Source organism: Carcharhinus amblyrhynchos, chromosome 30 (assembly GCF_965287045.1).
Source record: "Carcharhinus amblyrhynchos chromosome 30, sCarAmb.v2.hapA, whole genome shotgun sequence".
Lineage (NCBI taxonomy): Eukaryota > Metazoa > Chordata > Chondrichthyes > Carcharhiniformes > Carcharhinidae > Carcharhinus > Carcharhinus amblyrhynchos.
In genome coordinates this window covers 3018313-3043845 of record NC_137353.1, presented here as the reverse complement: position 1 = coordinate 3043845, position 25533 = coordinate 3018313, and the positions used below count along the sequence as shown (strand labels likewise).

The 25533-nt window shown below is 39.1% G+C and overlaps 1 protein-coding gene across 4 annotated transcripts in view; it reads right to left on the bottom strand.

Moving 5' to 3' along the window:
* Nucleotides 1-2266: 2266 nt before the first annotated feature.
* The window catches only part of LOC145360050 (guanine nucleotide-binding protein G(I)/G(S)/G(T) subunit beta-1), an 82782-nt gene continuing 59515 nt past the window's right edge, over nucleotides 2267-25533 (bottom strand). For all 4 annotated transcript variants that reach the window (XM_080214958.1, XM_080214959.1, XM_080214960.1 and 1 more), the window contains exons 4-11: nucleotides 23738-23844; nucleotides 21290-21353; nucleotides 12199-12361; nucleotides 10346-10412; nucleotides 8831-9032; nucleotides 6243-6459; nucleotides 5795-5908; nucleotides 2267-3784 (exon numbers count right to left, since the gene is read on the bottom strand). In XM_080214958.1, coding sequence (XP_080071084.1) covers nucleotides 5802-5908; nucleotides 6243-6459; nucleotides 8831-9032; nucleotides 10346-10412; nucleotides 12199-12361; nucleotides 21290-21353; nucleotides 23738-23844 — 927 coding nt within the window. In that variant the 3' untranslated portion in view covers nucleotides 2267-3784; nucleotides 5795-5801. The remainder of the gene's footprint in view (nucleotides 3785-5794; nucleotides 5909-6242; nucleotides 6460-8830; nucleotides 9033-10345; nucleotides 10413-12198; nucleotides 12362-21289; nucleotides 21354-23737; nucleotides 23845-25533) is intronic.

Here is a 25533-nt window from a genome sequence, read left to right as displayed (position 1 = left end):
AATATTAGGGGTAAGACTCTCAGCAGTGGGCAAGATCAGAAGGATCTTGGGGTCCGGCTTCATAGGACTCTCAAATTGGCTTCACAGGTAGAGGATGTGGTTAAGAAGGCGAATGGTATACTGGCCTTCATCAGATCGCGCAATTGAGTTTAGGAGTCGGGAGGTAATGCTGCAGCTGTATAAGACCCTGGTCAGACCCCTTGGGACTACTGTGCTCAGTTCTGGTTGCCTCATTACAGGAAGTACGTGGAAGCCATTGAGAGGGTGCAGAGGAGATTTACAAGGATGTTGCCTGGATTGGGTGGCGTGCCTTACGAGGAAAGGTTGAGAGAGCTTGGTCTTTTTTCCTTGGAGAGACAAAGAATGAGAGATGACCTGATAGAGGTGTATAAGATGTTGAGAGGTACTGATCGGGTGGATTCTTAAGAGGCTTTTCCCCTGGGCTGAAATGGCTGCCACAAGAGGACACAGGTTTAAGGTGCTGCGGAGTAGGTACAAAGCAGGGGTAAGTTTTTCACGCAAAGGGTGGTGGGTGAGTGGAATCAGCTGCCGTCGGTGGTGGTGGAAGCAAATTCAATAGTGTCTTTTAAGATACTTCTGGATGAGTACAGGGGACTTAATAGGATTGAGGGTTATAGATAAGCCTAGTAGGTTGAGATATGATCAGCACAACTTGTGGGCCGAAGGGCCTGTTTGTGCTGAAGTTTTTTTCCCCCCATGTTTTAAAAGCTTGTGACAATGGAAACTGAATGACTTGTGGAAGAAATGGATTGCCGTCAGGTGAAATAGTGCCCCCCCCAATGACATTGCCAAGTGGATCCAATACAAAAACATCTGAAATCTTGTTTTGAGCCACGGGTTAATTAGTTTTTTTTAAAAAAACAAAATTAAATTGTTTACCTAGGAAATCTGTTTTCAACTTACCCATTTTAATTTGGAAAAATATTAAATTGCATAACCAGCAAGAGACCAAAGAACATGCAATGTTGCAGTTACCTGCAAGTTTTTCTGCAATTCTCTTTCGAATGTAAGACTGTATATTTAAGTATAAAGCTTGATTTTTTCTGGAAATGTTACAAAGTGTACAACCAGGAAGAACAAAGCAGAGCTTTAATGAAATCTTCACACTGAACAAGATTGGTGCATTTTTACCAGTAAACCCAGAATACCTCACTGGATGACTACTGAACTTCACCCTTATAATACTGGTACACACTACAGTTACAACTGTTATTTAAGACATTGGATTTCATTTAGACCAATTGTTATTTCAGTGATTTAAGCTGGCATCTTTACTCATTAAGATTTCGGCACAAGAGTAGGAGTGATGGCTTTGAGATATTTCTAAACGAGATCTCAAATTCTGGATGGCAGTTCAAATTTTCAGTAGAAAAATATATTCAAATCATCCACTTTTTCAACTTGGACAAATGAATGTCTCACCAGAGTGAAATATTAAGCTCACAATAATGGAAATGAAATGTTCGTTCGACAGAATATTAAAAACATTACAAGTGGCTTAATATTTATGTTCAATTAATTTCTGAAGTTGCTTCGATAAACACAGAATGGGAAAACAGATGCAAATAGGTCAGTTTCAGAATGACCTCCAGGAGACTCCCTTGTGCAGACAAGACTGAGCCTGGCTATGATTTAGGCAACCACGTCTTAAGTCTACATTTCAGTAGGAATCACCCATTTTCCAAGAGTGGAAGGGAACAAATAAACTTAATGATACACAAAATAACTACAATCCATTGCATGAGAGAAAAAACGATGGTAGAATTTCTGACACTGACAGCTTAAGGTTAGTATTTGTTTTATTAGTCCAATTTTTCTTTGGCTAGAAATCATACAATACATTCATAGCATGCAACAAACAAAGTACAGTGTACATGATATTGTGCAGTAGCAAGTAAAAGCCTTGCAAAAGGGTCAGAAGGCAACACTGGGGACAGGCTTTGGGGAGTGATGTTATTGTGTATGCTGTGCTTGCTAAGTCAATGTCTGCTACATTCTGGCTGTGCTACCCTCCATTACCCTACTCTAGTTTGCTGCAGCATGCCCTCCCATGCAGTGCTGAAGCTATGTGCAGAGTGTTGCCTTGGTCCCATCTAACAACTGAAAGGAAGCCAGGAATGGGAAATAGATGTGACTAAATTTCTTCTGATTGTGTCAGGAGCTTTTGAAATTTCTAATTAACGGTGGACAATCTTGCTTCTGCAAGTCTATGCAAACACATAAAAGTAACCAGTCGAGACATACCTCATGTCAAACTGCTTTATTACATCTTAAATAACAGTACATTTTAATATAGTTATCTATCTTGCATCCAGCTTTCTTGTAGTACACCGACTTCAAAATTAAATACAAAAGGCAAAAGGAAAGGAGTGAGGAAAGACCTACAGAATTAATGGAAAGGTTGCCAATCCAGGCCTACGCACAATTACAGCACATCTGTACAGGTTTGCAGGAACAGAATGAGAAAGCCACTAATGCTAGTAAAGAGCACTTCTGTTTACAGTATGGTGCAAAAAACCTTGCTGTTCAACTCAGCAAAATCAGAAAGCCAGAAACCTGTTCTAGAAAATGATTCTAACATTAAGCTTTCTACATAAAGAATTGAATTTTTAATGTATAAACAAGATGGTTTGTTTCCTTAAGAATCATTCAAGGTGAAGATAATTTGAACAGGCCAAGTTTGTTGTGAGAGCGCTACTCCAGAAAGTGCATAGCTTTTTTTAAATTCTTCATTGATTATGCACAAGAGTAGCCATGATTACAGCTGCAATGGTTACAATTTAACAGGTGTATCTTAAAAGAACATCTACTGACTTAATTCCATAAGCACTTTTTGCAATTCTACAGCATGCTTCTATAAGAGTAAACCCTCCCATGGCAAAAGGGAAAACAAAAAAAACTCCCAAAAAAATTAACTTAGAAACCTCAAGATCATTATTTTCAACATTGACTTACATCATTTGATACACACATTGACCAAATCCAAGCACAGGACATCTGCGGCTGCTACAAGCAGGAATCTTCAGCAAGTATGGGCAGAATGTGCCCTGAACAACTTTACTGAGAAACCTACCAGTTTAAAATCCATCGGGGAGTTTTAATTTTTCTACGTTACCCACAAGGTGAAGGGGGAGAATATTACATTATTTAAAAAAAAAGCATTCATTATCAGGACTGTGTGCTTGGTTAGTTTAGTTCCAACACATTTTAAATGCAATATTTGTGCAACAAAAGGTCCGTGACACAGGACAAGACCAAAAGAGAAGATAGCTCTGGGACTAATTTACAGTCATTGACAAACCAGGACGATGCTGGTCTAGGACTCCCTTGTTTAGCGGAAAAATTTCATACCAGCAAATTCCTTAGCTAAAAACACAACTTAAAATTGAGATGTGTGTTAAAACAGAGCTTTCAACCCTTAACTGACAGCAAACCTTCATGGATCTAAAATTTTAAACTACTGAGAAATTAGCTGTTTATTCATGATTACCAAGTTTATTTTATAGTTACATTTTGTGGGATGATAGTGTTTTCTCAAGACAGAAACAAAATAATGGTCCCAAAAGGAATGCGCAATCTCATTTTTATACCACAGAATCTTCCATTTAAAGATGCCTAACATTGTGCTCTTCATTATAGCAAAGGTTAAAAGTACATTTTGCCCTTTGAAGTTGGGGGTGTCCAAGTCAGTATCAGTGGATCGGATATGCAATGTCATTGAATGTGGAATGGTCTTCCAGTCACCATGGAGTCCGTCTGCAATCTGGAAAAGCAAGGATATTTAATTTGTTGAGTATTGTGCTGTTTCTCCTTGTTTTAGGCAGAAATTGGAAATGAGAACTTCCTGACTGAACTAGTCACCATTAGCAATTTATTAACATAGTATGTCCTAGCATTTAGATAAACCAACAACTCTACAAGACACTGGTCAGAATGACCAGTGATCATCTGCTTTAAAATCAAAGTTCCTAACCCATGGTGTTTTTTCTCAAGATAAACACTGGCTTACATCATATTCCTATACATGGAATATTCCCAAAATATTCCAAATACAAATAAGGCCATTTAATCCATTAATTAATTCTTGCAAATATGAGGAATTTTACTCTTGTATTCACATAACATTCAGGAAATAGGATCTCTTTTTTAAAAAAGAGAATTGACAGGGTCACTCTACATTGTAGCTTGCAAGATTCTGGGAAAATTACTTGTGGAACAAATAAATGAAAATGTCACTAGCTTACCTTAATCTACAGGAACTGAACTAAAGGTAGCTTAATACTGTCCAAGTATCTGGAAATTACACCCAATTTTCAATTGCAGGGCAACACAAAATCTCAAATGATTTTTTTTTTGTTTACGGGACGTAGGCATCACTGGCCAGACCAGCATTTATCGCCCATTCTTAAGAGCATTTGCAAGTCCACCACTTTGCTATGAGTCTAGACGTGGGCCAGATCAGGCAAGAATGGCAGATTTCCTTCCGAAAGCACATTGTCGTAAAAACCCATCTGGTTTACCAATCGACAATGGTTTCATGGTCATCGCCAGATTTTTAATTCCAGATTTTTTTTTTTTTACTGGATTCAAATTTCACCGTCTACTGTGGTGGGATTTGTACCTGAGTTCCCAGAGCATTACCCTGGGTCTCTGGATTACCAGTCCAGCAACAATACCACTACGCCACTGTCACCAGAGTTTGTCATCTGCCCTGCCTAAACGCAAATTTAATATTGATGTGATGGATAGTGACTTGAAGTTAGTACATTAACTCTGCAAATCACACTAACAACATAGCCTTGAATTAAGCAACCATTCATATTTAAAGGGCAACTGTTGGACAAAGGAACTGGAAAAGCAAAATTATGACCAGGACAGAGAATCATTGTGGGTCACATCCTACAATTTTCTAGAATCTTGGATACCAAAAGGTGATACCCCAATGGCCCAAATAGGTCATGCTGCAGAATGAAGGAGGATGTACTGCTTGTGGTACTATACACCAATAATGCAAGCAAAATATTGGAACCAAGTAAAAACTGATAACATAGCCTTTAATAAATGAAGAGCCATTTTTCATGCACTTCATTGATTCATTTTATAAAATCAGAACCAGAACATATAAGGGATGATCTATTCCATTCAGCCTAACACGACCACTATACGAATCTTTAAAATAGCATGAGCTTTCACTCCAGAAGCTCTCCAGCAAGATTTCTCACTGACATTTTCTTTTCCCTCAATTGTTTGTGCAGAAATCTGTAAAGTTACACTGTAGGAAACAGATTTTCTTTCACGTTCGTGTATTGAGATTTAGGCAGCAAATGTTTCCTTTCACAAAGAATGAATAAAGCAAACTTCATTATTCAGAAAAGTTTGAGAGCGAACCATTATTTTGTCTGTGTTTTTATTAAAATTGTACTCAACTGGAAGAGATTCTAACAACCTCCACATTATTACCAATGAACCTCTCCACTATTCACTTGCTGAATTCTCTTCATAAAAAGTGATAGAAAAATTGTGCAGAACGTTCACACTCAACGACTGCAAATTCTAGACAGGGTCAGAGGACGATAATTATTGGAAATGAAACTGTCAATATTTCATTTTCAGCTTGCTACGATCTGTAAATATACGAACTGCATTTTCTGCAACTTGCTTTCACAATCAAACTGATTCTTCACCCCAAATTTAAAATAAGCCTATCATAAGAAACAAGTTTAAATACAATGTGGGACCTTACTTAGCTGCAGACAGAAACTAATTAACAAACCTAATATTTAGTTCCAGATCTTCAGAAAACTATCCCATGATCCTGTTGCAACTGCCATGCCATCATCAGTAACACCCAGGCAGCTCACACGATTATCATGGCCAGCCAGAACACCTGAAATAGTGAAGGGAAAAATCTTTCAGCAGGTGCGTGAGCAATATTACAAAACTAATGATTCTTTCCTACTAGTTAGAATTTAGAGCTAATTTGATTAAACACTAGGCAGTCCAGCATTCAACTTCTGCTGATGTAATTTTGGTACTTTGTCTTTGCTAAATGTATTTATCATTTTTGTAATGGCAGTAAACATTTTACTACTCAAAGTAGCAACGATACTAGCAGTCAAAGAGCAAGACAATTTTACTTACCTGAAATCTACTTTGCATAGGAAATTGGTTCAAAATCCATAAATAAAAGGCATAATTAAAGGCAAAAATGTGTGACATACCAGCACGATCAGCTTTCAGAGTATCCCAGACATTACAGTTGAAGTCATCATAGCCAGCTAGCAGAAGACGACCACTCTTGGAGAATGCTACAGATGTAATGCCACAAATGATGTTATCGTGGGAATACACCATCAACTCCTGATCAGCACGCACATCAAACAGCCTGCAGGTGGCATCATCTGAACCAGTTGCAAATGCATTGCCATTAGGAAAGAACTGAAAGACAACAGAGCACGTTAAACACGTACATCCACACACAGGCCTTAAAACATGCACATCCACACACACACAGGCCTTAAAATGTGTACATCCACACATGCATTTAAAATGACTTATTTATACAGCACCTTGACCACAATAAAATATTACGATGTTTTTGAGGCATAGATAACATACGGCAGAGAGTCACATCAGGAGATATTAGGGCAGATAAAGTGAGCTAGATGCTGTTGAGGTTTAGGGGGGAATTCCAGAGCTTAGGGCCCAGCTGATGGCATGGCCAAAGATGGAGTGCAATGAAAATTAAGGATGCTCAGGAGCAGCATAAATATTTGAGTTTTACAGCTGGAAGAGATAAAAGATGGAGTGGTGTAACCATGATGAGAATTTCAAAAACAGAAGCACTGTTTAACAGGGAAACAGGGCAGTTTAATGGCCACAGTGGTGACAGGTGAACGGTATATGGTAGGAGTTAAAAGCAGTCAGTGGGGCTTTGGACTACCATTAGTTTGACAGCAGAATGTGGCAGGTCAGCATGAGTCTATTAGAATAGTCACATCAAATTTAACAGAATTGTGGATGAGGTTTTCAGCAAATCAGCTGTAGCAGGTCAGAGATGGGTGCTGTTAAAGGTGGAAATAAAAAGTCTGAGCAGTGCCATGGATATGTGGTTTACTGCTGATCTCAGGGTCAAGTATGTAAGTGAGCTTGGGAGCAGGCTGCCTCAAGCCTCAGATAGTTGCCAGGGATAGAATTAGTGGTCAGGTCCAACAATAATAGATTCAGATTTCCAATATTTAATTGGAGGAGATTTCTGTTCTTCCAGGCAAAAAATGACAGGATTAGGGAGAAATGTTACCTATTCAAAATATTCTCTCCCACTGAAACAGATACTCCTATTTTGTATTTGTTGGTTCCTGCTTTCCTGAAGTGCTCTCATGATGTCAATGAGGTGAGCATTGTGGGCTTTAAGTGGCAGCTGACCCAAAACTGCTGAATGACGGTAGTGGCCAAGCAGCTCAATATGCACAAAGCTGGATATAGAGGACAGTCTAGAAGAGGCAGGCTATTTAGGATAAGTTGAAGAGGCATTTCTTCACTCATAGGATGGTGAACCTTTGAAATTCTCTATCTCAGAAGGTAGTCAAGGCTCAGTCAACATGTATATTCAAGGCAGAATTTGCAGATTTTTACATATTAAAATGTCACAAGATGTGGGGATAGTGCAGGAAAGTGACATCGAGACAGAAGATTGGCCCGGACCTAGTAAAACAGCAGGCTCAAGGGGCCAAATGGCCTACTTCTGCTGCCATGTTCCTGCTTCTGCAGAAATAAAATCAAACTATTTTTAAGTGACTTAAATGAGCCTTTCTGGGTAAACATTCAATTTTAAACTCTGAATGCAAAATGGAAGTAGAATTAGGTTTGAACAAAGATCTGCTCCAACTGTCTGAAACAAAAATAGTCTGATACAATACATATTCTCTTACAAAAAGTTAAACATTCAAATAGGCATAAGTCAGGAGCGTGATGGTATACACCCTACTTTAGTGGATGAGCGTAGCTTCAACAGAAATCAAGTTTCACATAATCCAGGATAAAGCTCGACTGGCACCTCACCCCCATCTCCTAAAACATTCACTCCCTCCCACTACTGGTAACACAGTGGAGTGGTGTGCACCATCCACAGGATGCACCGCAGTAACTCAAACATCCTTCAACAGCACCTTCCACCCAGAAGGACCAGGGCAGCTGACATGAGAACACCACCTGCAAGTTGCTCTCCAAGCTACACACCATCCCATGGTTTCTTAAATGTCACTGTCTCAAAATCCTTACTGGGTGCAACCTTCCATTTATTTTGCAAAATATTTTGATTAATAAAACGTTGGCATATAGGGATCAGTAATGAGCAAAAACAGCGATGAGTAAAAATCCTGGAATGCTTTCCCTAACAGCACTGTGGGTGTACCTCATGAGCTGCTGCAGTTCAAGACAGCAGCTCACTACCACTTTCCATAGGGCAATTAGGGATAGAAAATAAGCGCTGGCCTTGTCAACGATGCCCAAGTCCCATAAATAGAAAATGTACTTTACCTTTTCTGTGCCTAGGAGCTTCTTCTGATCATATTATTTGATGCGAGATTCTGGACAGCACTGTTATTTTACACTCCAAAGAAATTCTCAAACCTCTTAAAAAATTACTTTGATAATATAGACGAACGAAATAGGATATAAATAATGGTCACACAAATATTTTACTAGGTTAAGAGAAGGCTTAAACCACAGTTGGTTCTACTTGATCAATAATTAAAATGGCATTACTCCTGTCTCACACAAACCCATGAAAGATAAAACTAAAACTTACACAGATGGCATTAATGTCAGACTCATGTCCAGTGAAAGTCTGTCGGCACATGCCATCTCGAATGTCCCAAAGTTTTCCCGAGGCATCACAAGCACCAGAGACGAAAAGCCTTGTATCAGTGCCAAGAGAAAGGCTCATGACATCACCAGTATGACCAGTAAATGTAGTTGTTTGCTGCCCAGTTTCGATGTCCCAAAGAGCACTGATGAGAGAAAACAAGAAAGAATGCTTCAAATTAGCAATTCAACAATCTCAACTGCCAACATTTCATCTGAGCAACTCCAACATCTGTGTTTAAAATCTGCATACAACTTTAACCCAAGCGCTGTGCTGGGGACAACTGAACAGGGAAGGCAATCAATTTAAACTGGAATCAACAAGTATAAAGGGGTCAAATACATCATCCTGATGACCCCACCCTGTCATTTGCTTGTACAAAATAATCAGATGTTTATATAAAACTGTAACAAGTCAAGGCCAACCTATTTACGATATCCTATTTCGTTCCACACTCACGCCTGACAAAATATTTCAATCTCCACACCAAATTGATGAGTCAAGCAAGAAAGATATAACTCATGTCTAATAGATCACGAAGCAACATCTAATATTCAAACTAAGGCTGGTATCCGTCTGGCAGTGACATTTTCCATGTAATTTTACTCAATATACTTGGTTTAATTTGTAACTGTGACATTATTTTACATCTGTCCAATTCCTTGTGACCATACAAACCTCAAAAAGCATTTTACTTTCTGCACCACATTTGGAATAGTGTGTGCAGTTCTGGTCATCTCATTATAGAGGAGGATGTGGAAGCATTGGAGAGAGCGTAGAGGAGATTTACCACAATGCTGCCTGGTTTGGAGGGTAGGTCTAATGAGGAAAGGTTGAGGGAGCTAGGGCTTTTCTCTTTAGAGCGGAGGAAGATGAGACACAACTTAATAGAATTTTGTAAGATAACGAGGGGGATAGATAGTCTATGAACATTCATTCTATTTCCTCGGGTGGATGTAGCTGTTACTGAGGGCGTAACTATAAGGTTCATGGTGGGAGATATAGGAGGGATGTCTGAGATAGGTTCTTTATTCAGAGTGGCTGAGGTGTGGAATTGGACACTTTAGGAACTTTCAAGCGGTTATTGGATAGGCACAGAGCACACCAGAATGATAGGGAGTGGATAGCTTGATCTTGGATTCAGACATAGCTCAGCACAACATCGAGGGCCGAAGGGCCTGTTTTGTGCTGTACTGTTCTATGTTCTAATCTTCACCCCGCCAGATCTTTTCCCAGTAATTTAATCCCGATGATTCCTTACTGCACTTCAAGGATACAATCCTTAGATATTTCAAATTAGATTAAATGCACATAAGCATTGAAAAGATGACATTTTCAACACTGTGCCCAACTTATACTCAGTACCTTGAATACTACATGAACATAAGCTGCTCACCTGACAGTACACTTCGAAACATATTTTTTAAAATAGTCTAATGGTATGATTTCAACACTCACCAAGTGGTGTCTCCTGAACTGGTTACAATTTGATTATCATCCAGGAAGCGACAACAGGACAGATAACCTGTAATCAAGAACAGTTAAAGCTGAAATCATTAAAACTGCAGGTGTATAAGAAGTGTCAAAATCTGTACTTATTTTTAGTCACCCTCCTCCTATAGTCAAGTTAAAAATAGCATTCATGGGACATGCAGTTGCAGTGCCTGCAACATCACTAACACCACAGATAGGTAGGTGCCTCTATTGAAGAATTGGACCATCCATAATACTGAGCAATGTAAATATTTAAGCATCAATAAAATGTTATTTTCACCATGGGTAAGAGCTTCAATTTTCACAGAAAAATGGAATCCCAAAATACCAGTTAAAAATCCCAGGGTTGCAATTCTGTTTGCTGCCCTGCTCACCCACAACTCCTCACTGCCTTCCTCTCATTTGCTGCTCTGCTACCTCATGATCTACAAGCAGTGAGGAGAGTGGCAAACAAAGTAGTCAAGAGTTGGGAAAGAGGCAGTTAGCTGGCAACCCAAGCAACAAGTGGGACAGGGAGTGAAATGGCACGAGGTGAGCAAGCAGGCACTAAGCATTCGATAGGCACAGATCAGCAACACTGTGCAACGCCAATGAGCGGAGTGAGTGCCAAATTTGTGTTCCCGTGCGGTTACGGGTGATGGTGATTATGGAATAGACAACTGGCAAGCTATACTACACTGTCAAGTTCATTCCTGCTTTCACTCATGTCCACATATTTCCTTCAGCACTAACAGCTGATTGGCCACTTTAACCTCAAAGAGCTGAGGAAAATTATGATGTCCACATGGACATCAGGCTGAGATCAGCTAGCTTGGTAGAAAACAAGAAAACCTTGGACTTTCCTACATGGCTCAGATACTCATTGCAGTAAAGGAGAAAAATGTTCCTCATAACTCTACAAAGGGAGAACCGAAACATTTGGTACATCAATTTATCAGGGATCCGCCATCTGAGTACCACGATGTCCAAACATTGAGGATCTGTTAACATCTTAGAAGACTCAACCCTCAATGAAGCACTTCAGCCTGAAACTGCAATGCACTCAGTATAAACATGCTGCATAGTGGTCAATGTTCTCATTAAGACAGTAGGTATTCCTTTAATTCCTCTACGCAATATTTATTGCCGTTTCTTGTGCAGGTAACATCGTTATTGTGATCAAATGTAAGGACTTGGTTTGACCTCTGTCCTCCATGCCAAGACATAGGAACATCCAGGCCATGTCTCTCACGGTGACCAGTGACAATGAAATTGAGAGACGTGGCTGAAACCAGGGTCAGAAAATGATACGCTCTTACTCAATAACGGAGTTTTAATGGGTGAAATCCACTGTGCCCAATTAATTATGGTATAATGTAGAGCCAGGGAGGAACGACACCAACATTCAGAACATTAGGAAAGAATCGTTGAAGTCACCATACATGATTATCTACAATAAAGTCTCATTAACTTCAACTGTTTCTTTTAGCTTCAAAGGTAAAACTTGCCATAGCATTTAAAGGAATTCTGCCTTTGGAGAAAGTTAAAGGGTGCAGAATTACCCAGGTTATTAGGTACATCCCCCAAATAATCTGTAGTTTCAATAGATTCCTCAGAGCTAAGAAACAGGAGGAGGCTAGACAATCCACCAACCTGCACTGCTATGCAATAATGTCAAGGTTGAATTTCCACATCAGCTCCATTTTTCATCCAATCCCCATCCCTTTTTATTGGGACAAGGCACAGCCATACATTGAGTCAAAATGTCCATTAAGATTAATACAAACATCTGTGTCTTTATAGGAAAACAGCCTTAACTGCCAGCTGGGACTCCTTACCTGTATGTCCAGCCAGCTCACGACTCACACGGACGTTTCCTTCACGGGTCTTCAGGTTATAAATGGAACAGATGTTATCCAAGCCACCACAAGCAACATAGTTACCAGAAGGGGCATATGCACAAGTCATGACCCAGGAAGATCTCAGAGGAATGGCATGAACCTATTATTTAGGCACAAGGAACACAATAGTAGTACATATTGACATGATACCTTATTTATAATGCACATTGAGAATACTGTCTCAAATAGATTTTAAAAATTCACCTTATTACCAAACAAGAGCAGAAGATTATGAATTTCCTTTGATGCTTTACAGTTAATTTTGCTAATTTACATTGTTGTTGGTCTTGGTTTCATAATATTCTTGAAAACATCAACCACAAAGAACGTAACTCGAGAATCAAATTCATCTGCACTGATACTTGGCTGAACATCAGAATTTGTGCAACTCTGACAGGTGTGGTAAGAGGGTCAAGTGGAATACATTCAATACACTGCCTCGCCAGGACACAAAGATCTCAAGTTTAAAAAAAATTCAAATAGCATTCCCATAACTATCTGGATTTTTCTATCATTAATTTTTAATACTGATCTACACAGTTACAGTTGTAATATTCTTTCTGGCAATATACTAATTTCTCCATTTGAATAGAATATTCTGAAACTTCCCATATTACACCACAGAACTGATTATATCATATTTACACTCAGGCCTCATGTTGGATGAATGACAACAATCCAGTATTCCCCTGAAGCCAGTGTAGAGAGGATCAAAAAGCTGTTTCTGAAGACATCAACTGGTCTGTCACAATCTAATTCCTAGTAGATAGTGACACTGCATTAACAGCGCCTCAAAATTCAATGAAATGAGGAAAATGAAAATGGCAGAAACTAGCATGTACAAATTTGTGGTTAAATAATATAGTTGGGCAACATCACTTTGCATAAGGAATACTATTCCTATTAATGCACCAATAATCCATTAGTAATGAACATGGGGACTCATTAAAAAAAGTGGATGAAAGTGAACCTAGTGAAAAAAGTGAATTGCTTTGGAATGCTTATCTCAAATAAGTATTCTATCCTTTTGTATTAAGGCTGTCCACCAAAATTTAAATTGATTCAATAAAAAGTTAACATGTCTGTACAGCATAAGAAAATATTGAGATCAAAAGCTGTTTAACAAAAAAAAACACTTTCATGAGCTAATTAGAAAACGTCACTGTTGACTTTACTGTCCACATTTACCAGGTACATCCACTGTATCCTCCAATGTGTAAGAAACAAAACCACGAGATCCACAAATGATTGCAATTTATAGTGGCAAACACAATCTGAACCAAAATAACTGGGCGTAGTTTCTGAGAGAAAGCAGGACAAAAAATATTTTGAGTTTCAGTTGAAGCCAATTTGCTTTTTCTGATGATCACATGATAAAAATGTCTGAAGGAGAGCTGGGGAGGGAGCAGCTTTCTCCCAGCCTCAACACGACAGATAAATGTTCAGAGTTACTTTTATTGATGTACAACAGGATAAATAAGATACACAAGGGACCAGAAAGCATTTCTTGCTGTTGCTCTGATCAGGTGGCTATTAAGATGCCATGTTACAAATCAATCATTTTTCATTAAATTTTAAACTTATGGCTGTTTGTCACTTTACAATGTGTTATTGGTAACCTATTATTGGTTACAAAATGCCCTAAACGGAGGACCTTTGACTTGCGCATTATTCACCAGAACCTAATTCTGGAACCAGTGAAGTCATTATGGAATGTTGAATGAATGACCTTATTAAAAAGACATAAAACAGAATCCTTTCATCAAAATTATTCCACAAAACTAAGGAAACTTTTCCAGGTGGATCTTCCTTTATAATCACTAATTTTTCTTGCTTGGGCCAAAAATTTTAATTTAATTTTTAAAACAAAATCAACAAGCACCTGTATTTACACAGCAGCTTTGAGGAAGTATTCCACAGAGACATCAGACACACACTCCAATATCTCCTTCATTGGTACTGTGACAAAAAAAGCTTTTGTCAAAAAAGTGTGCTTTAAGGAACAAATTCCACAGTATGGGATCTAGATGGATGAAGGTGTAGACACCAGGGTGAGGGGAAAGGAAAAGAGGCTGGTCAAGTGTGTCATCAAGGAACCTTGGCAAAATTGGCAATTAGGAGGGGGAGGGAATTCTCCACTGGCTGGAGCAATAATTAGCACAAAAATAAATGGACTTGGTCATTGGAGGCCAGTTATTACAGGAGCTCCTGAGGTTAGTGTCCCATGCCCAATCATCTTCAGCTACTTTGCCCTTCCCATGGTCTCCTCATTTAAGAAAATATGTAAATATATTAGCAGCTCAGAGAATGGATGAAGTGTCAGGTGGGTTAGGTTTGTATGCATGAGTTTAGAAAAGCATGAGGCAACTTGATCAACACCACAAAATCCTGAGGGGTATTGACAAGGTGGATGTGGAGCAGATGTTTCTTCTTGTCGGAGAATCTGGAACTAGGGGTCACTGTTTAAAAATAAGGGATTACTTATTTAAGTTGGAGATGGAGAAATTATTTGAGGGTCACGAGTTTCTGGAACGCATTCTCAAAGTGCAGCAGAAGCAGAATCTCTGAATTTTTTTAAGGCTGAGCTGGACAGATTCTTAATTAACAAGAGGATGAAAGGTTAACAGCAGGTGTTGTGGGATTGAATGGTAGAGCAAGCTCAAGGGGCTAAGTGGCCTTCTCCTGCTCCTAATTCTTATGTTCGTATATTCCCTCCAAAAAATGTCAAAAGTGGGTGCTTGCTGATGAATGCAGTGTTCAGTACAGCTGCAGCTCCTCAGATACTGGGGCAGTTTTTGCCACATGTCCTAACTTTCAAAGGCATTATCACTGCTTGATTTCCCCATTAATATTTCGAGGGTTACCACTGACCAAAAATTTAACTGTACCAACGATTTAAATACTATGACTACAAGAACCTATGCAAGGATTCAGAGCAGGGGAAATCAAGAGGAAAAGACAGCTAGGAGAATAAGAAAAATGATAAAGGTAAATCAAGGGCCAGAGTGAAAAATAGTAGGAATGGGACAAGAAACATTAAAAGGGCTCACCTTAATAATTTGTACCTGAACACTTGGAGCATTCGAAACAAAATGGATGAATTGGTTGCGCAGAAAGATGTAAAAGGGGTATGATGTGGTGGCATTACGGAGACATGGCTCCAAGGATGGAAACTAAACATTGAGAGCTACGCAGTGTTTAGGAAGGACAGACAAAAGAAAAGATGGTGGAGATGCATTGTTGATTAAAGATGGTATCGATATGATATTGAGGAAAGATATTAGTGCACACAATGTGGAATCTGTATAGGTTAAGAAACACCAAGAGGCAAAAAACATTTGTAGGGGTGGTAGACCGACCAAACAATAGTGGCAACATTTGGAAGAGTATTTGACAGGAAATCAGAAAGGCATGTGCCTAAGAAACATCTGAGATTATGGGTGAATTTAATCTGCATATAGATTGGGAGAGTCAAATTAGTCACAGTACAATAGAAGAGTGTATATGGGCTGATTTTCTGGATCAATACCAACAAGGAAACAGGCTACGCTGGACTGAGTATTGTGCAATGCAAAAGGATTAGTTGGCAAGGTGGATAGTAAGAAGTCTCACAGCATCAGGTTAAGGTCCAACAGGTTTATTTGGTAGCAAAAGCAACTAGCTTTCGGAGCGCTTGCTGCTCCTTCATCAGGTGAGTGGCAGTTCTGTTCACAAACAGGACGTACAAAGACACAAACTCAATTCACAAAATAATGTTGGAATGCAAGTCTTTACAGGTAATCGAGTCTCAAAAGGTACAGACAATGTGAGTGGAGATAGTGTTAAGCACAGGTTAAAGAGATTTGTATTGTAGTGAGATTTTGCAAGGCCAGGCAAGTCATGGGGATTATGATAGTGTGACATGAACCCAAGATCCCGGTTGAGGCTGTCCTCGTGTGCAGAACTTGGCTATCAGTCTCTGCTCAGCGACTCTGCATTGTCATGTGTTGTGAAGGCCGTTCTGATGAAGGAGCGGCAAGCACTCCGAAAGCTCGTGGCTTTTGCTACCAAATAAACCTGTTGGACTTTAACCTGGTGTTGAGAGACTTCTTACTGTGTTTATCCCAGTCCAAAGCTGGCATCTCCACAAGGTGGATGGTGACATAGTTGGTTCTGAAACCAGGATCCTGAATCTCAATAAAGGTAACTATGACAGTATGAGACATGAATTGGCCATGACGGACTGGGAAACATTACTCAAAGGAAAGGCAATGGACAGGCAGTGGTAAGCATTTAAGGAACGAATAGATGAACTCCAAGTTGTTTATTCCTGTTTGGCACAAGAGTGGTAAGGAAACTGTGACCAAACCATGGCTTACAAAGGGAAATTAGAGACAATCCAAGATTCAAGGAAGCAGCATACAAATTGACAAAAAAAGCAACAGACCTGAGGATTGGGAGCAGTTTAAAATTCAGCTAAAGGACCAAGGGATTGATTAAGGGGAAAGCAGCATATGAAAGTAATCTAGTGGATAACAAAAACTGACTGTAAAAGCTTCTATAGGTACATAAAACAAAAAAGATTGACAAAAACAAATGTAAACCCCTTAAGAGTCATGAACAGGAGAACTCACAACTGGGAACAAAGGAATTACTGAGAAACTAAATTCGTCCTTTGTGATTAATATATAAATAATGTACCAGAAGTTCTGAGAGAAACAAGTTTTAGTGAGGAGCTGATGTAATTCAGCATTAGTAGAGAAATGGTTTTAGGAAAATTGATGCGACTGATGGTGGATAAATCTCCAGAGTCTATTAATCTTCATCCCAGGGTACTTTAGGAAATAGTAGCTTCATTGGTGGTCACTTTCCAAAATTCTTTGATCTTTGGACTGGTTCCTACAGATTGGTGTGTACCTCATGCAACCCACTATTCAAAAAGGGAGGTAGAGAGAAAACAGGGAATTACAGACCAGTGAGCCTAGCATAGTTACTGGGGAAGTTGCTAGAATCCATTATCAAAGATTTCATAATTCAGTATTTGAAAAACAGTAGTATAATCAGACATAATCAGCATGCATTTACAAACACAAAATCATATTCGGTGAATCTACTGGAATTTTTTTGAGGATGTAACTAGTAGAGTTGACCATGGAGAACTGGTGGATGCTGATTACTTAAGGCTTTCAGAAGGCTTGACAAGGTCTCACATAATAGACTACTACGTAAAGTTAAAGCACATGAGATTGCGGATAGTGTCTTGAAATGGATAGAAAGCTGGTTAGCAGACAGCAAGCGAAGAGTTGGCATAGTCTTTCTCTGATTGATAGTCAGTGACTAGTGGTGTTCCGCAGGGCCCCCACCTGGACCCCAACTAATCACATTATTAATTAATGATTTGGAACATGGAACAAAATGTACCTTTTCCAAATTTGTAGATAATGCAAATTTGGGTGGGAGGATGAGCTGTGAGGAGAATGCAGAGATGCTTCAGTGTGATTTGGACAGGCTGAGCGAGTGGGTATATTCATGGCTGATGCATTAATGTGGATAAATGTGAGGTTACTCACTTCAGTTGTAACAATAGGAAGGGAGATTATTTGAATGATTGTAAATTGAGGGAGGTGAATATTCAGCAAGATCTTGGTCTCCTCATGCGTCAGTCGCTGAGTGTGCAACAGGTACAGCAGGCAGTGAAGGCAAATGCTACATTGGCCTTCATAAGAGGATTTGAATATAGGAATAGGGATGTCTTGTTGCAATTGTACAGGGAGTTGGTGAGGCTACACCTTGAGTATAGTGTGCAATTTTGGTGTGCTTATCTGAGGAAGGATATCCTTGCTACAGCAGGACTGCAGCAAAGATTACTAGGCCGATTCCTGGGATGGCAATCTGTCAAATGAGACTAAGCCGGTTAAGATTATATTCACTGGAGTTTAGAAGAGAGAGAGGGGATCTCAGAAACTTATAAAATTCTAACACGATTAGACGGGGTAGATTCAGAAAGAATAATCCGGATTTTGGGGGGGAGGGAGTCCAGAACTAGGGCTAAACCTTTCTGGATTGAGGTGTGGAGAAATGTCTTCACCCAGACAGTGGTGAATCTCAGAGGCCAAAAGGTTGTGTGTTTTCAAGAAATTAAGATATAATTCTTAGGGCTAAAAGGGATCAAGGGATAATGGTGGGGGGCATGATCAAAATGAATGGTGGAGTAGGCCCGAAGGATCGAATGGCTGACTCCTGCTTCCAGATTCTATGTTTCATGTTTTTAGGACATGAGGTTGGGAATTCTGTGCAAAATAATATCTTCTGACTCCCCAAAGCCAAAGACATGCTGGTTAGGTGCACTGGCCACACTAAATTCTCCTTCAGTGTACTCGACGGGGTGCCAAAGTGTGGCAACTAAGGGATTTTCACAACAACTTCATTGCTGTGTGAATGCAAGCCTACTTGTGATACAAAAACTTAATCACTACAATGGAATACTCGCCTGGTGGAGTGCAACTTCAACAATACCCAACAAGCTCAACAGTAACAAAAACAAAGCATCCTTTGATTGTCACTCCCTCCAACTTAAACAACAAGTTCTCCCCATCAATGTGCAGTAACAGCAATGTATTACGTACGAGGCGCACTGCGGCAACCAGATTATGGGATCACCAGCACAGCTTAATATTGAATAGGATTCCAAAGCTGCTAGCCATCAGACAGGTGAAGAATGGCATTGTCACTGACAAGGATACAGAGTTTGAAGCAGGGTGCAAAGTTTTCCTAACATTCCCTGAATGGGAGAGAAGGGCACCAAGAAAACATACTTTGGGCACTTGAGACAACAGCATGAAGGGAAAAAGAAGCACTGCTGGCAATTTTGTGACTACAACTGGATAAGGAAGAGAAGAATAAGAGGACAGGCCCCCTGAGCTGGACATGAACCAGTATTGGAAAGGGAAGGCGCAGCAACCCTGTCAACACCTGCACACGAAGAAGAAACATGCACTATAAAAAGGTCACAAAAATGTCATTTGTGGCCTTGATTAAGGTTTAGTGACAGAGTTTGAAAGATTCAGGAGAGTTGCAAGAAAGATGGAGATAATTTGGGAAGTGACAGCATATTTAACAAATAATAAAAGCAGAACACTGCGGACGCTGGAATTCTAAAACAAAAACAGAATACTGGATAAACTCAGCAGTTTTGGCAGCATCTATGGTGAGAGAAACACAGTTAACCTTTCCTGTTCACATAACTCCTTCTGAGCGGTTCATACTTGAGAAAAGTTTGAAACAGGGCAAGTTTACGAAGATGAATGGAATTATTTGTTTTGAAAGGGAGGTGGTGAATGGAGCTGAGGAGGAACTTCTTCACTCAAAGGGTGGTGAATCTCTGGAATTCTCTGCCTGTTGAAGTGGTGGAGGCTGCCTCGCTAAATATATTTAAGACGTGGGTAGATAGGTTTTTGATAGGCAAGGGGATTAAGGGTTATGGGGAGAAGGCAGGAAAGTGGAACTGAGCCACGTCAGATCAGCCATGATCTTATTGAATGGCGGGGCAGGCTCGAAGGGCTAGATGGCCTACTGCTCCTATTTCTTATGTTCTTATGATGGTAGCTTGGAAAGGAAGGGAGACATCACCTAGGAAATATTTATAACTCAGAGGCTTGGAAAGGAGTTGGATATTCAGCAACATGGTGGCAGTAGGATGAATTTGGAGGTCATACAAGGGGTGAGAGAGAAACACGGGCTTAAGTAAAGGACAGGGGCAGGTTTGGCATCCTAAGCAAAGGAAAACTGGGGAAGCAGCAGAAGCTTCTTGACATGAGGGTGTTGATATTACTGTATAACTTGCAAAAATATGTACTCATGGTGAATGAGGACATTCATGAGACCCGATCTGCAAGTGTTCACACCTTGTGTTCTTTAATAACGTTTACCATAGTCATATTTTTGCCGCACTTCACATTCAAAAATAATTTGTTAAAGTCCAACAGTTAAGGTAAAATAATGATAGACTTGTTATAAATAGAACCATAGAAAGAATATGACAGAAAATGGCCATTCAGTCCATTGGTTCTGCTCCAGCCAAGATAAAGAAAATAGAAACCAGCATCGTACTTCAATCCCAATTTTAAGCACCTGGTTCGTAGCCTTGCAGATTACAGCACCTCAGCTGCAGATCCAGGTACCTTTTCAATGAGTTGAGCATTTCTGTCTCAACCAGAGACACCCTCTGGGTGAAAACCCGTTTCCCCATGTCTCTTCTAATCCTTCTGCCAATCACCTTAAACCTATGCCTGATGTTACTTGGCTAGGGGAAAACAGGTCTTTCCTTTCTATACCTATCTAAGCTGCTCAATTTTGTACACTTGGATTAGGTCACCCCTCAACCTTCTGTCGAGGAAAACAACCCAGCCTATTCAATCTATCCTCATTGGCCAAACAACATTTTACGCCGTTCCAGCATTAAACCCCTGCTTTTGTATTCAATACCTCATCCGATAAAGGAATACTTTCTTCATGACCTTATCAAGCTGCCCTGTCACCTTCAGAGACATGTGGACATGCACTCCAAAGTGTCTCACTTCTTCTACCTCAATATACTATAGTGCATTCCCTTGCTTTGCTGCCCCACCCCAAATGCATTACCTCAATTCTCTGCACTGAATTCCATTTGCCACTTTTCTGCCCACTCAACTAAACCATTAATATAATTCTGGAGACAGCATTTATCCTATCAACTATATGGTCAATTTTTGTATCATCTGCAGATTTCCCAATTTGTTCCTCCTTTACACTAGGCTGGTAGTACTTCCAGATTGGGTTAAATTAGGATCTTCCATGCACGATTTATCTATGCAGCGGGTGATGCTACTACCCATTGAGCTGCTGGAGGTAATTTTACAAAATTTTAAAGTTGCATAATTGTGATCCATTAGGTCAAGTGCTGCAGCTAAACATAATTAGGTGCTGTGGGGAAATTGAGTGCTTGACCATGTTAAATGTAGCCATGGAAACTTTGAGCCAAATTCAAATCCATAATACAGACTGTACTCACCTTGTTTGTGGTGTAGCTGTCCCAGATGATCAATTTCCCATCCTGGGAGGCACTGACTAGCAGTCTAGAGGGAGAAAAACACAAAACAGCTGATACCACTTTCAGAATTTGGAGTAGGTCCAACCACAACAGTTCAATACTGATCTGTAAATTCTATAATAAGTTCAAGTATTTTGTATACCCTAAGTTTACAAGTCAAGAGTTTACAGAATTGAATACCCACAGGTAAATGTTTCACATGACAAATACAAGCAAAGTGTATTCTCCAGAACACCTTACAAACATGTGGTTAAACACAGGTAAATCAAAGTTTGTATCTGCCTATAGCATTAGGTAGCTCTCAAAATGACTATTCCACTAGATTGTTTTGCTCGTCATATGCACTAAACCGAAGTCAGCACAATACTAAATAGATTTAAAAGTTTCTTAAATAAACAATTATTTCAGATTTACTGTACAGTGGATTTCAACTTTGCTTTTTTACAAAATATTTCAACATCAAAGCTAAATAATTTGTTATAAAAAGCTATTTTACAAACGATACTTCATTTTAATTAATTCAACTTGATACTTTGAGGTAAACAATAAAAGTCCACAGTTTTAGCACACTTTTGTACTCTATTTACATAACATGTTTAATGGAATTGGTTAGCATTAACTTTTGGCACTCAGGTACTAGACACTATTACATTTCCAATTTTATCAAAATACAGGTAAAATTATTAAGAGTTTAAAATTTTTCATTTTCAGTGCTTCTAATGACAGGTGCAGTTATATACACCTCAGGTTTTCCTTCGTGCGTCATTAATTATCAAGGGTTCAATAACTTGGAGCAATAACAATCAAGGTCTGCACTACACTAATCTAAATAATTAAAAAAATTCAGTTTCTGCTTCTGAATTTTAGCTGCAACATTAATTAAGTCTCATGTTAACCTAATCACTATGCAATTTAGCTTCCTGCATATTGCAGTTATGGCAAATAATTTGACAAATTTAAATCTTTGAACATAATGCATCAAATTAGAGCGACCAGTTAAAATCTCTTCAAAGATATACCACTACATGCATTGTGTTTAGGATCCTTTATCAATAAGTATACGTCTATACAGTTTTAAGGTTACAGGGACCCATAATTATCAACTTTAATATTCCATTCCATAAATAAACATTTTGCGTGCCATGCATTATTTTCATGAAAGTCATAAACAGCAGCTGGAAGTGGTAAACAGCAAGCCACCTGACTGAAGGTGGAGGAAGGCTCTGCTTTGGTCAGATATATATTCAACAATGGAATGTTTACTAAAATCTGTATTTCAAAAAATAAGCTTGATTTAATAGGGGACATTTTTGAAACAATAAATACATACTTTAAATTCAACTTCTAAGTGGGTGGCCAAGGACAAATATCTAAACTATATTAAAGCACACATCTGATGAATGAAAGGAGGAGGGGTGTACCCATTTGCTACTAGAATTTGGCAAAGTTGCAGAAATGCTGGGTCATAGTGCTCATCTAAACAAACCCATTCCCTTATTGTCTCCAGGGTACAGATGCTTCTAATCACAAAGCAATCAGATTTCCCCAGTGATCTAATCCACACCTGCTTCAGTTTAATTAGCCAAGTCTTGGTTTGTGCATTTATCCATCCATTGTTTTGAAAATCTGGATGCTGAAACCCTTCTTTGCATGAAGCATCATCTTGCATTGAAAATGAAAGTGTTTCCAATGTCAGAATGTGCAAAACCTAAAATGTCAATGTATCAATTGTGCTGCATTAAACTCTATTGGCATGTTAGTATTTGTTTCATTTACTGTCCTGCAGCATTTCAGCAAATCTTGTTTGACTGAATACTGATACGGATTACTGAAATCCGCACAAGAATGAATGCAGCCAAGCAGGTTTCCCGTTAAAAATAGTTACATTGTGATGGATCCTATTTAAAAAAAACTGTATTCCAACCATTGCTCAGTTTGTAAAATTGACAATAAATTTTAATGGCATTAGAGAAAGATATTTCATATTTGAACATTGTTCACAATATAATTAGGCTGAAGTTAACCACCCCTCTCTCCCCCGAAGAAACCCAGTGCTAAATAACTAGCAAGTGATACAGTCCTTTATTAGTTGATTCATTTCAAGGCTTGACAGCAAATGCACAGTATTAAAAACACTATGGTTAACATTTTATGTTTTTACAGAATGCCACATGTTTCTGTTGTGCATTGGTCTCTCTCCAGAGTCATTAGGTAATGAAAACAGGCCTGTTGGGATTAAGGAGCAAACAAAATTCCATTTAAAATGGCACTGTGCCAATGAGACGACAGTTTGTTATTTCAAAAAAATCCTAATGAACTTACTTTATCCCATGCCACTGCTCTAACAGTCACCATCCATCTGAATCTATAATAACACTTAGAAAACAAGAGAACTAATGATGTACACACCTGGAGTCGGTACCCCAGTGCATTGCATAAATCTTAGCAAGGTGGCCTCGTAGTGTTCGCCTGGTACGCATCTGAATTCGACCCACTGGGTCAATGTTAGCTGTGATCTAAAGAGCAAAACAAAATGTCAGCTTGCATCAGAGAACCTTTTCCAGTTCACTTATTTCATAAGAAATTTAGAACCATGATCACATTAACCATAAACCTGAAGCAATCCAATACTTAAAGATTCTTTCGCACTTAAACTAAAAACAGCAACTGCTGGAAACACTCAGCAAGTCTGGCAGCATTTGAGGACAGGAAAGTTGTTTCAAGTTAAACATGACACTTCTGCAGAACATTCTGAAGAGCCTTTTGTTCTGAAGCATTGTTTTTCTCTCTCTCTAGGTACTGCTAGACCTTGGAATCAAGTACTTCAGAACTCAGAAATACTGCCAGTATTTCAAGCACATGCCGTTTTTGTTTCAGATTTCCAGCACGTCCAACATTTTTCTTCTAAGCTTTGCTGCTGGTATATTTATGAAGCTGGCAAACTGTAGCACTACACACAGCACTCACTCCTTTCCTTCTCCCTGTGTACTCTACGAATCAAATGCTTTGTGTGTATAATATGCAAGAAACAATACTTTTCACTGCATACTAATACACGTGACAATAATAGAGCAAATCAAATTGACAAAGTCAACAGGTTAATGAATGTAATCATGAAACATTCTTTTCCGAGTAAGGAAAATTTAATAGCAGTTATAAGAATTCAGATAGAATCTCTACCATTAACCCAGCTCAGTATCTCCTTCCCGAAGTGAAAATAGCAAGTTGAGATCAGTTAACTCTCATACAAAGATGATCCTTTATATATTTTACTATTATGTAGAAAGTTTAAAATGGTGGGATAATGAGTTACATGACACCAGGATGGTGAAAGATCGAAAAACATTAAAAATCCAAGGGTGAAAACATAAAATAGGATACAGGCAGGAAAGGGGAGTTAAAAGCATAGAGCAGCCATGATCTTATCGAGGTGGTGCGGCAGACGCAAATGGGCCGAATAGCTATTTCTTATGACTTTATGAAAGCAGAAAGTATCTGCAGAAAAGTTTGGAACTAAAATGGTATAGGTAGGGAAAGCATTTCAGCAAATCTGGTTTGACTGAATACTGATACGGATTACTGATACGCGCACAATGAATGAATGCAGTCAAGCAGGTTTCTCATTAACCTGCTTATTGAGGTTATTCTCAATATTGACATATAAATGGAAAGAGATATTTGCATAGGGGTTAGTAATTTAAGATGTCATGAGTTAATGACCAAGTCCATTCAGTGATTTATCTTCCCTGTAGAGAAAGTCCAGTGGTACGTCTACGGATAGGTGGACTAAAATGCCATTTCTGAAATTTGTTTACACTGTCTATGGCAAATTAAATCTTAAAATTTTATGAACATTTAAACTCCATAATTTTACCAAACTTCTCTCCAGTGTGCAGACTCTGGTTTACATGAAAATTCTACAGGCCAGTAATATCATGACACATCCTGAGCTTAAGTGCAGCAAAAACATGTTTAACCTGTCATGGTCCAAGATGAAGATGATTTTGACTGCAATTATTTCTAAATGCATTTTTCGTAGCTGAATGTGCAAGATGAAAATTGAAATCCAAAGAACAAAGCAGCACAAGAGCAGGCCTTTTGGCCCTCCAAGCCTGCGCCAATCACATTTACCTATCTAAGCCTCTATTCCCCGTTGTTCAAATGCCTATCAAGACGAGTCTTAAATGGGGCTAATGTAACTGCCT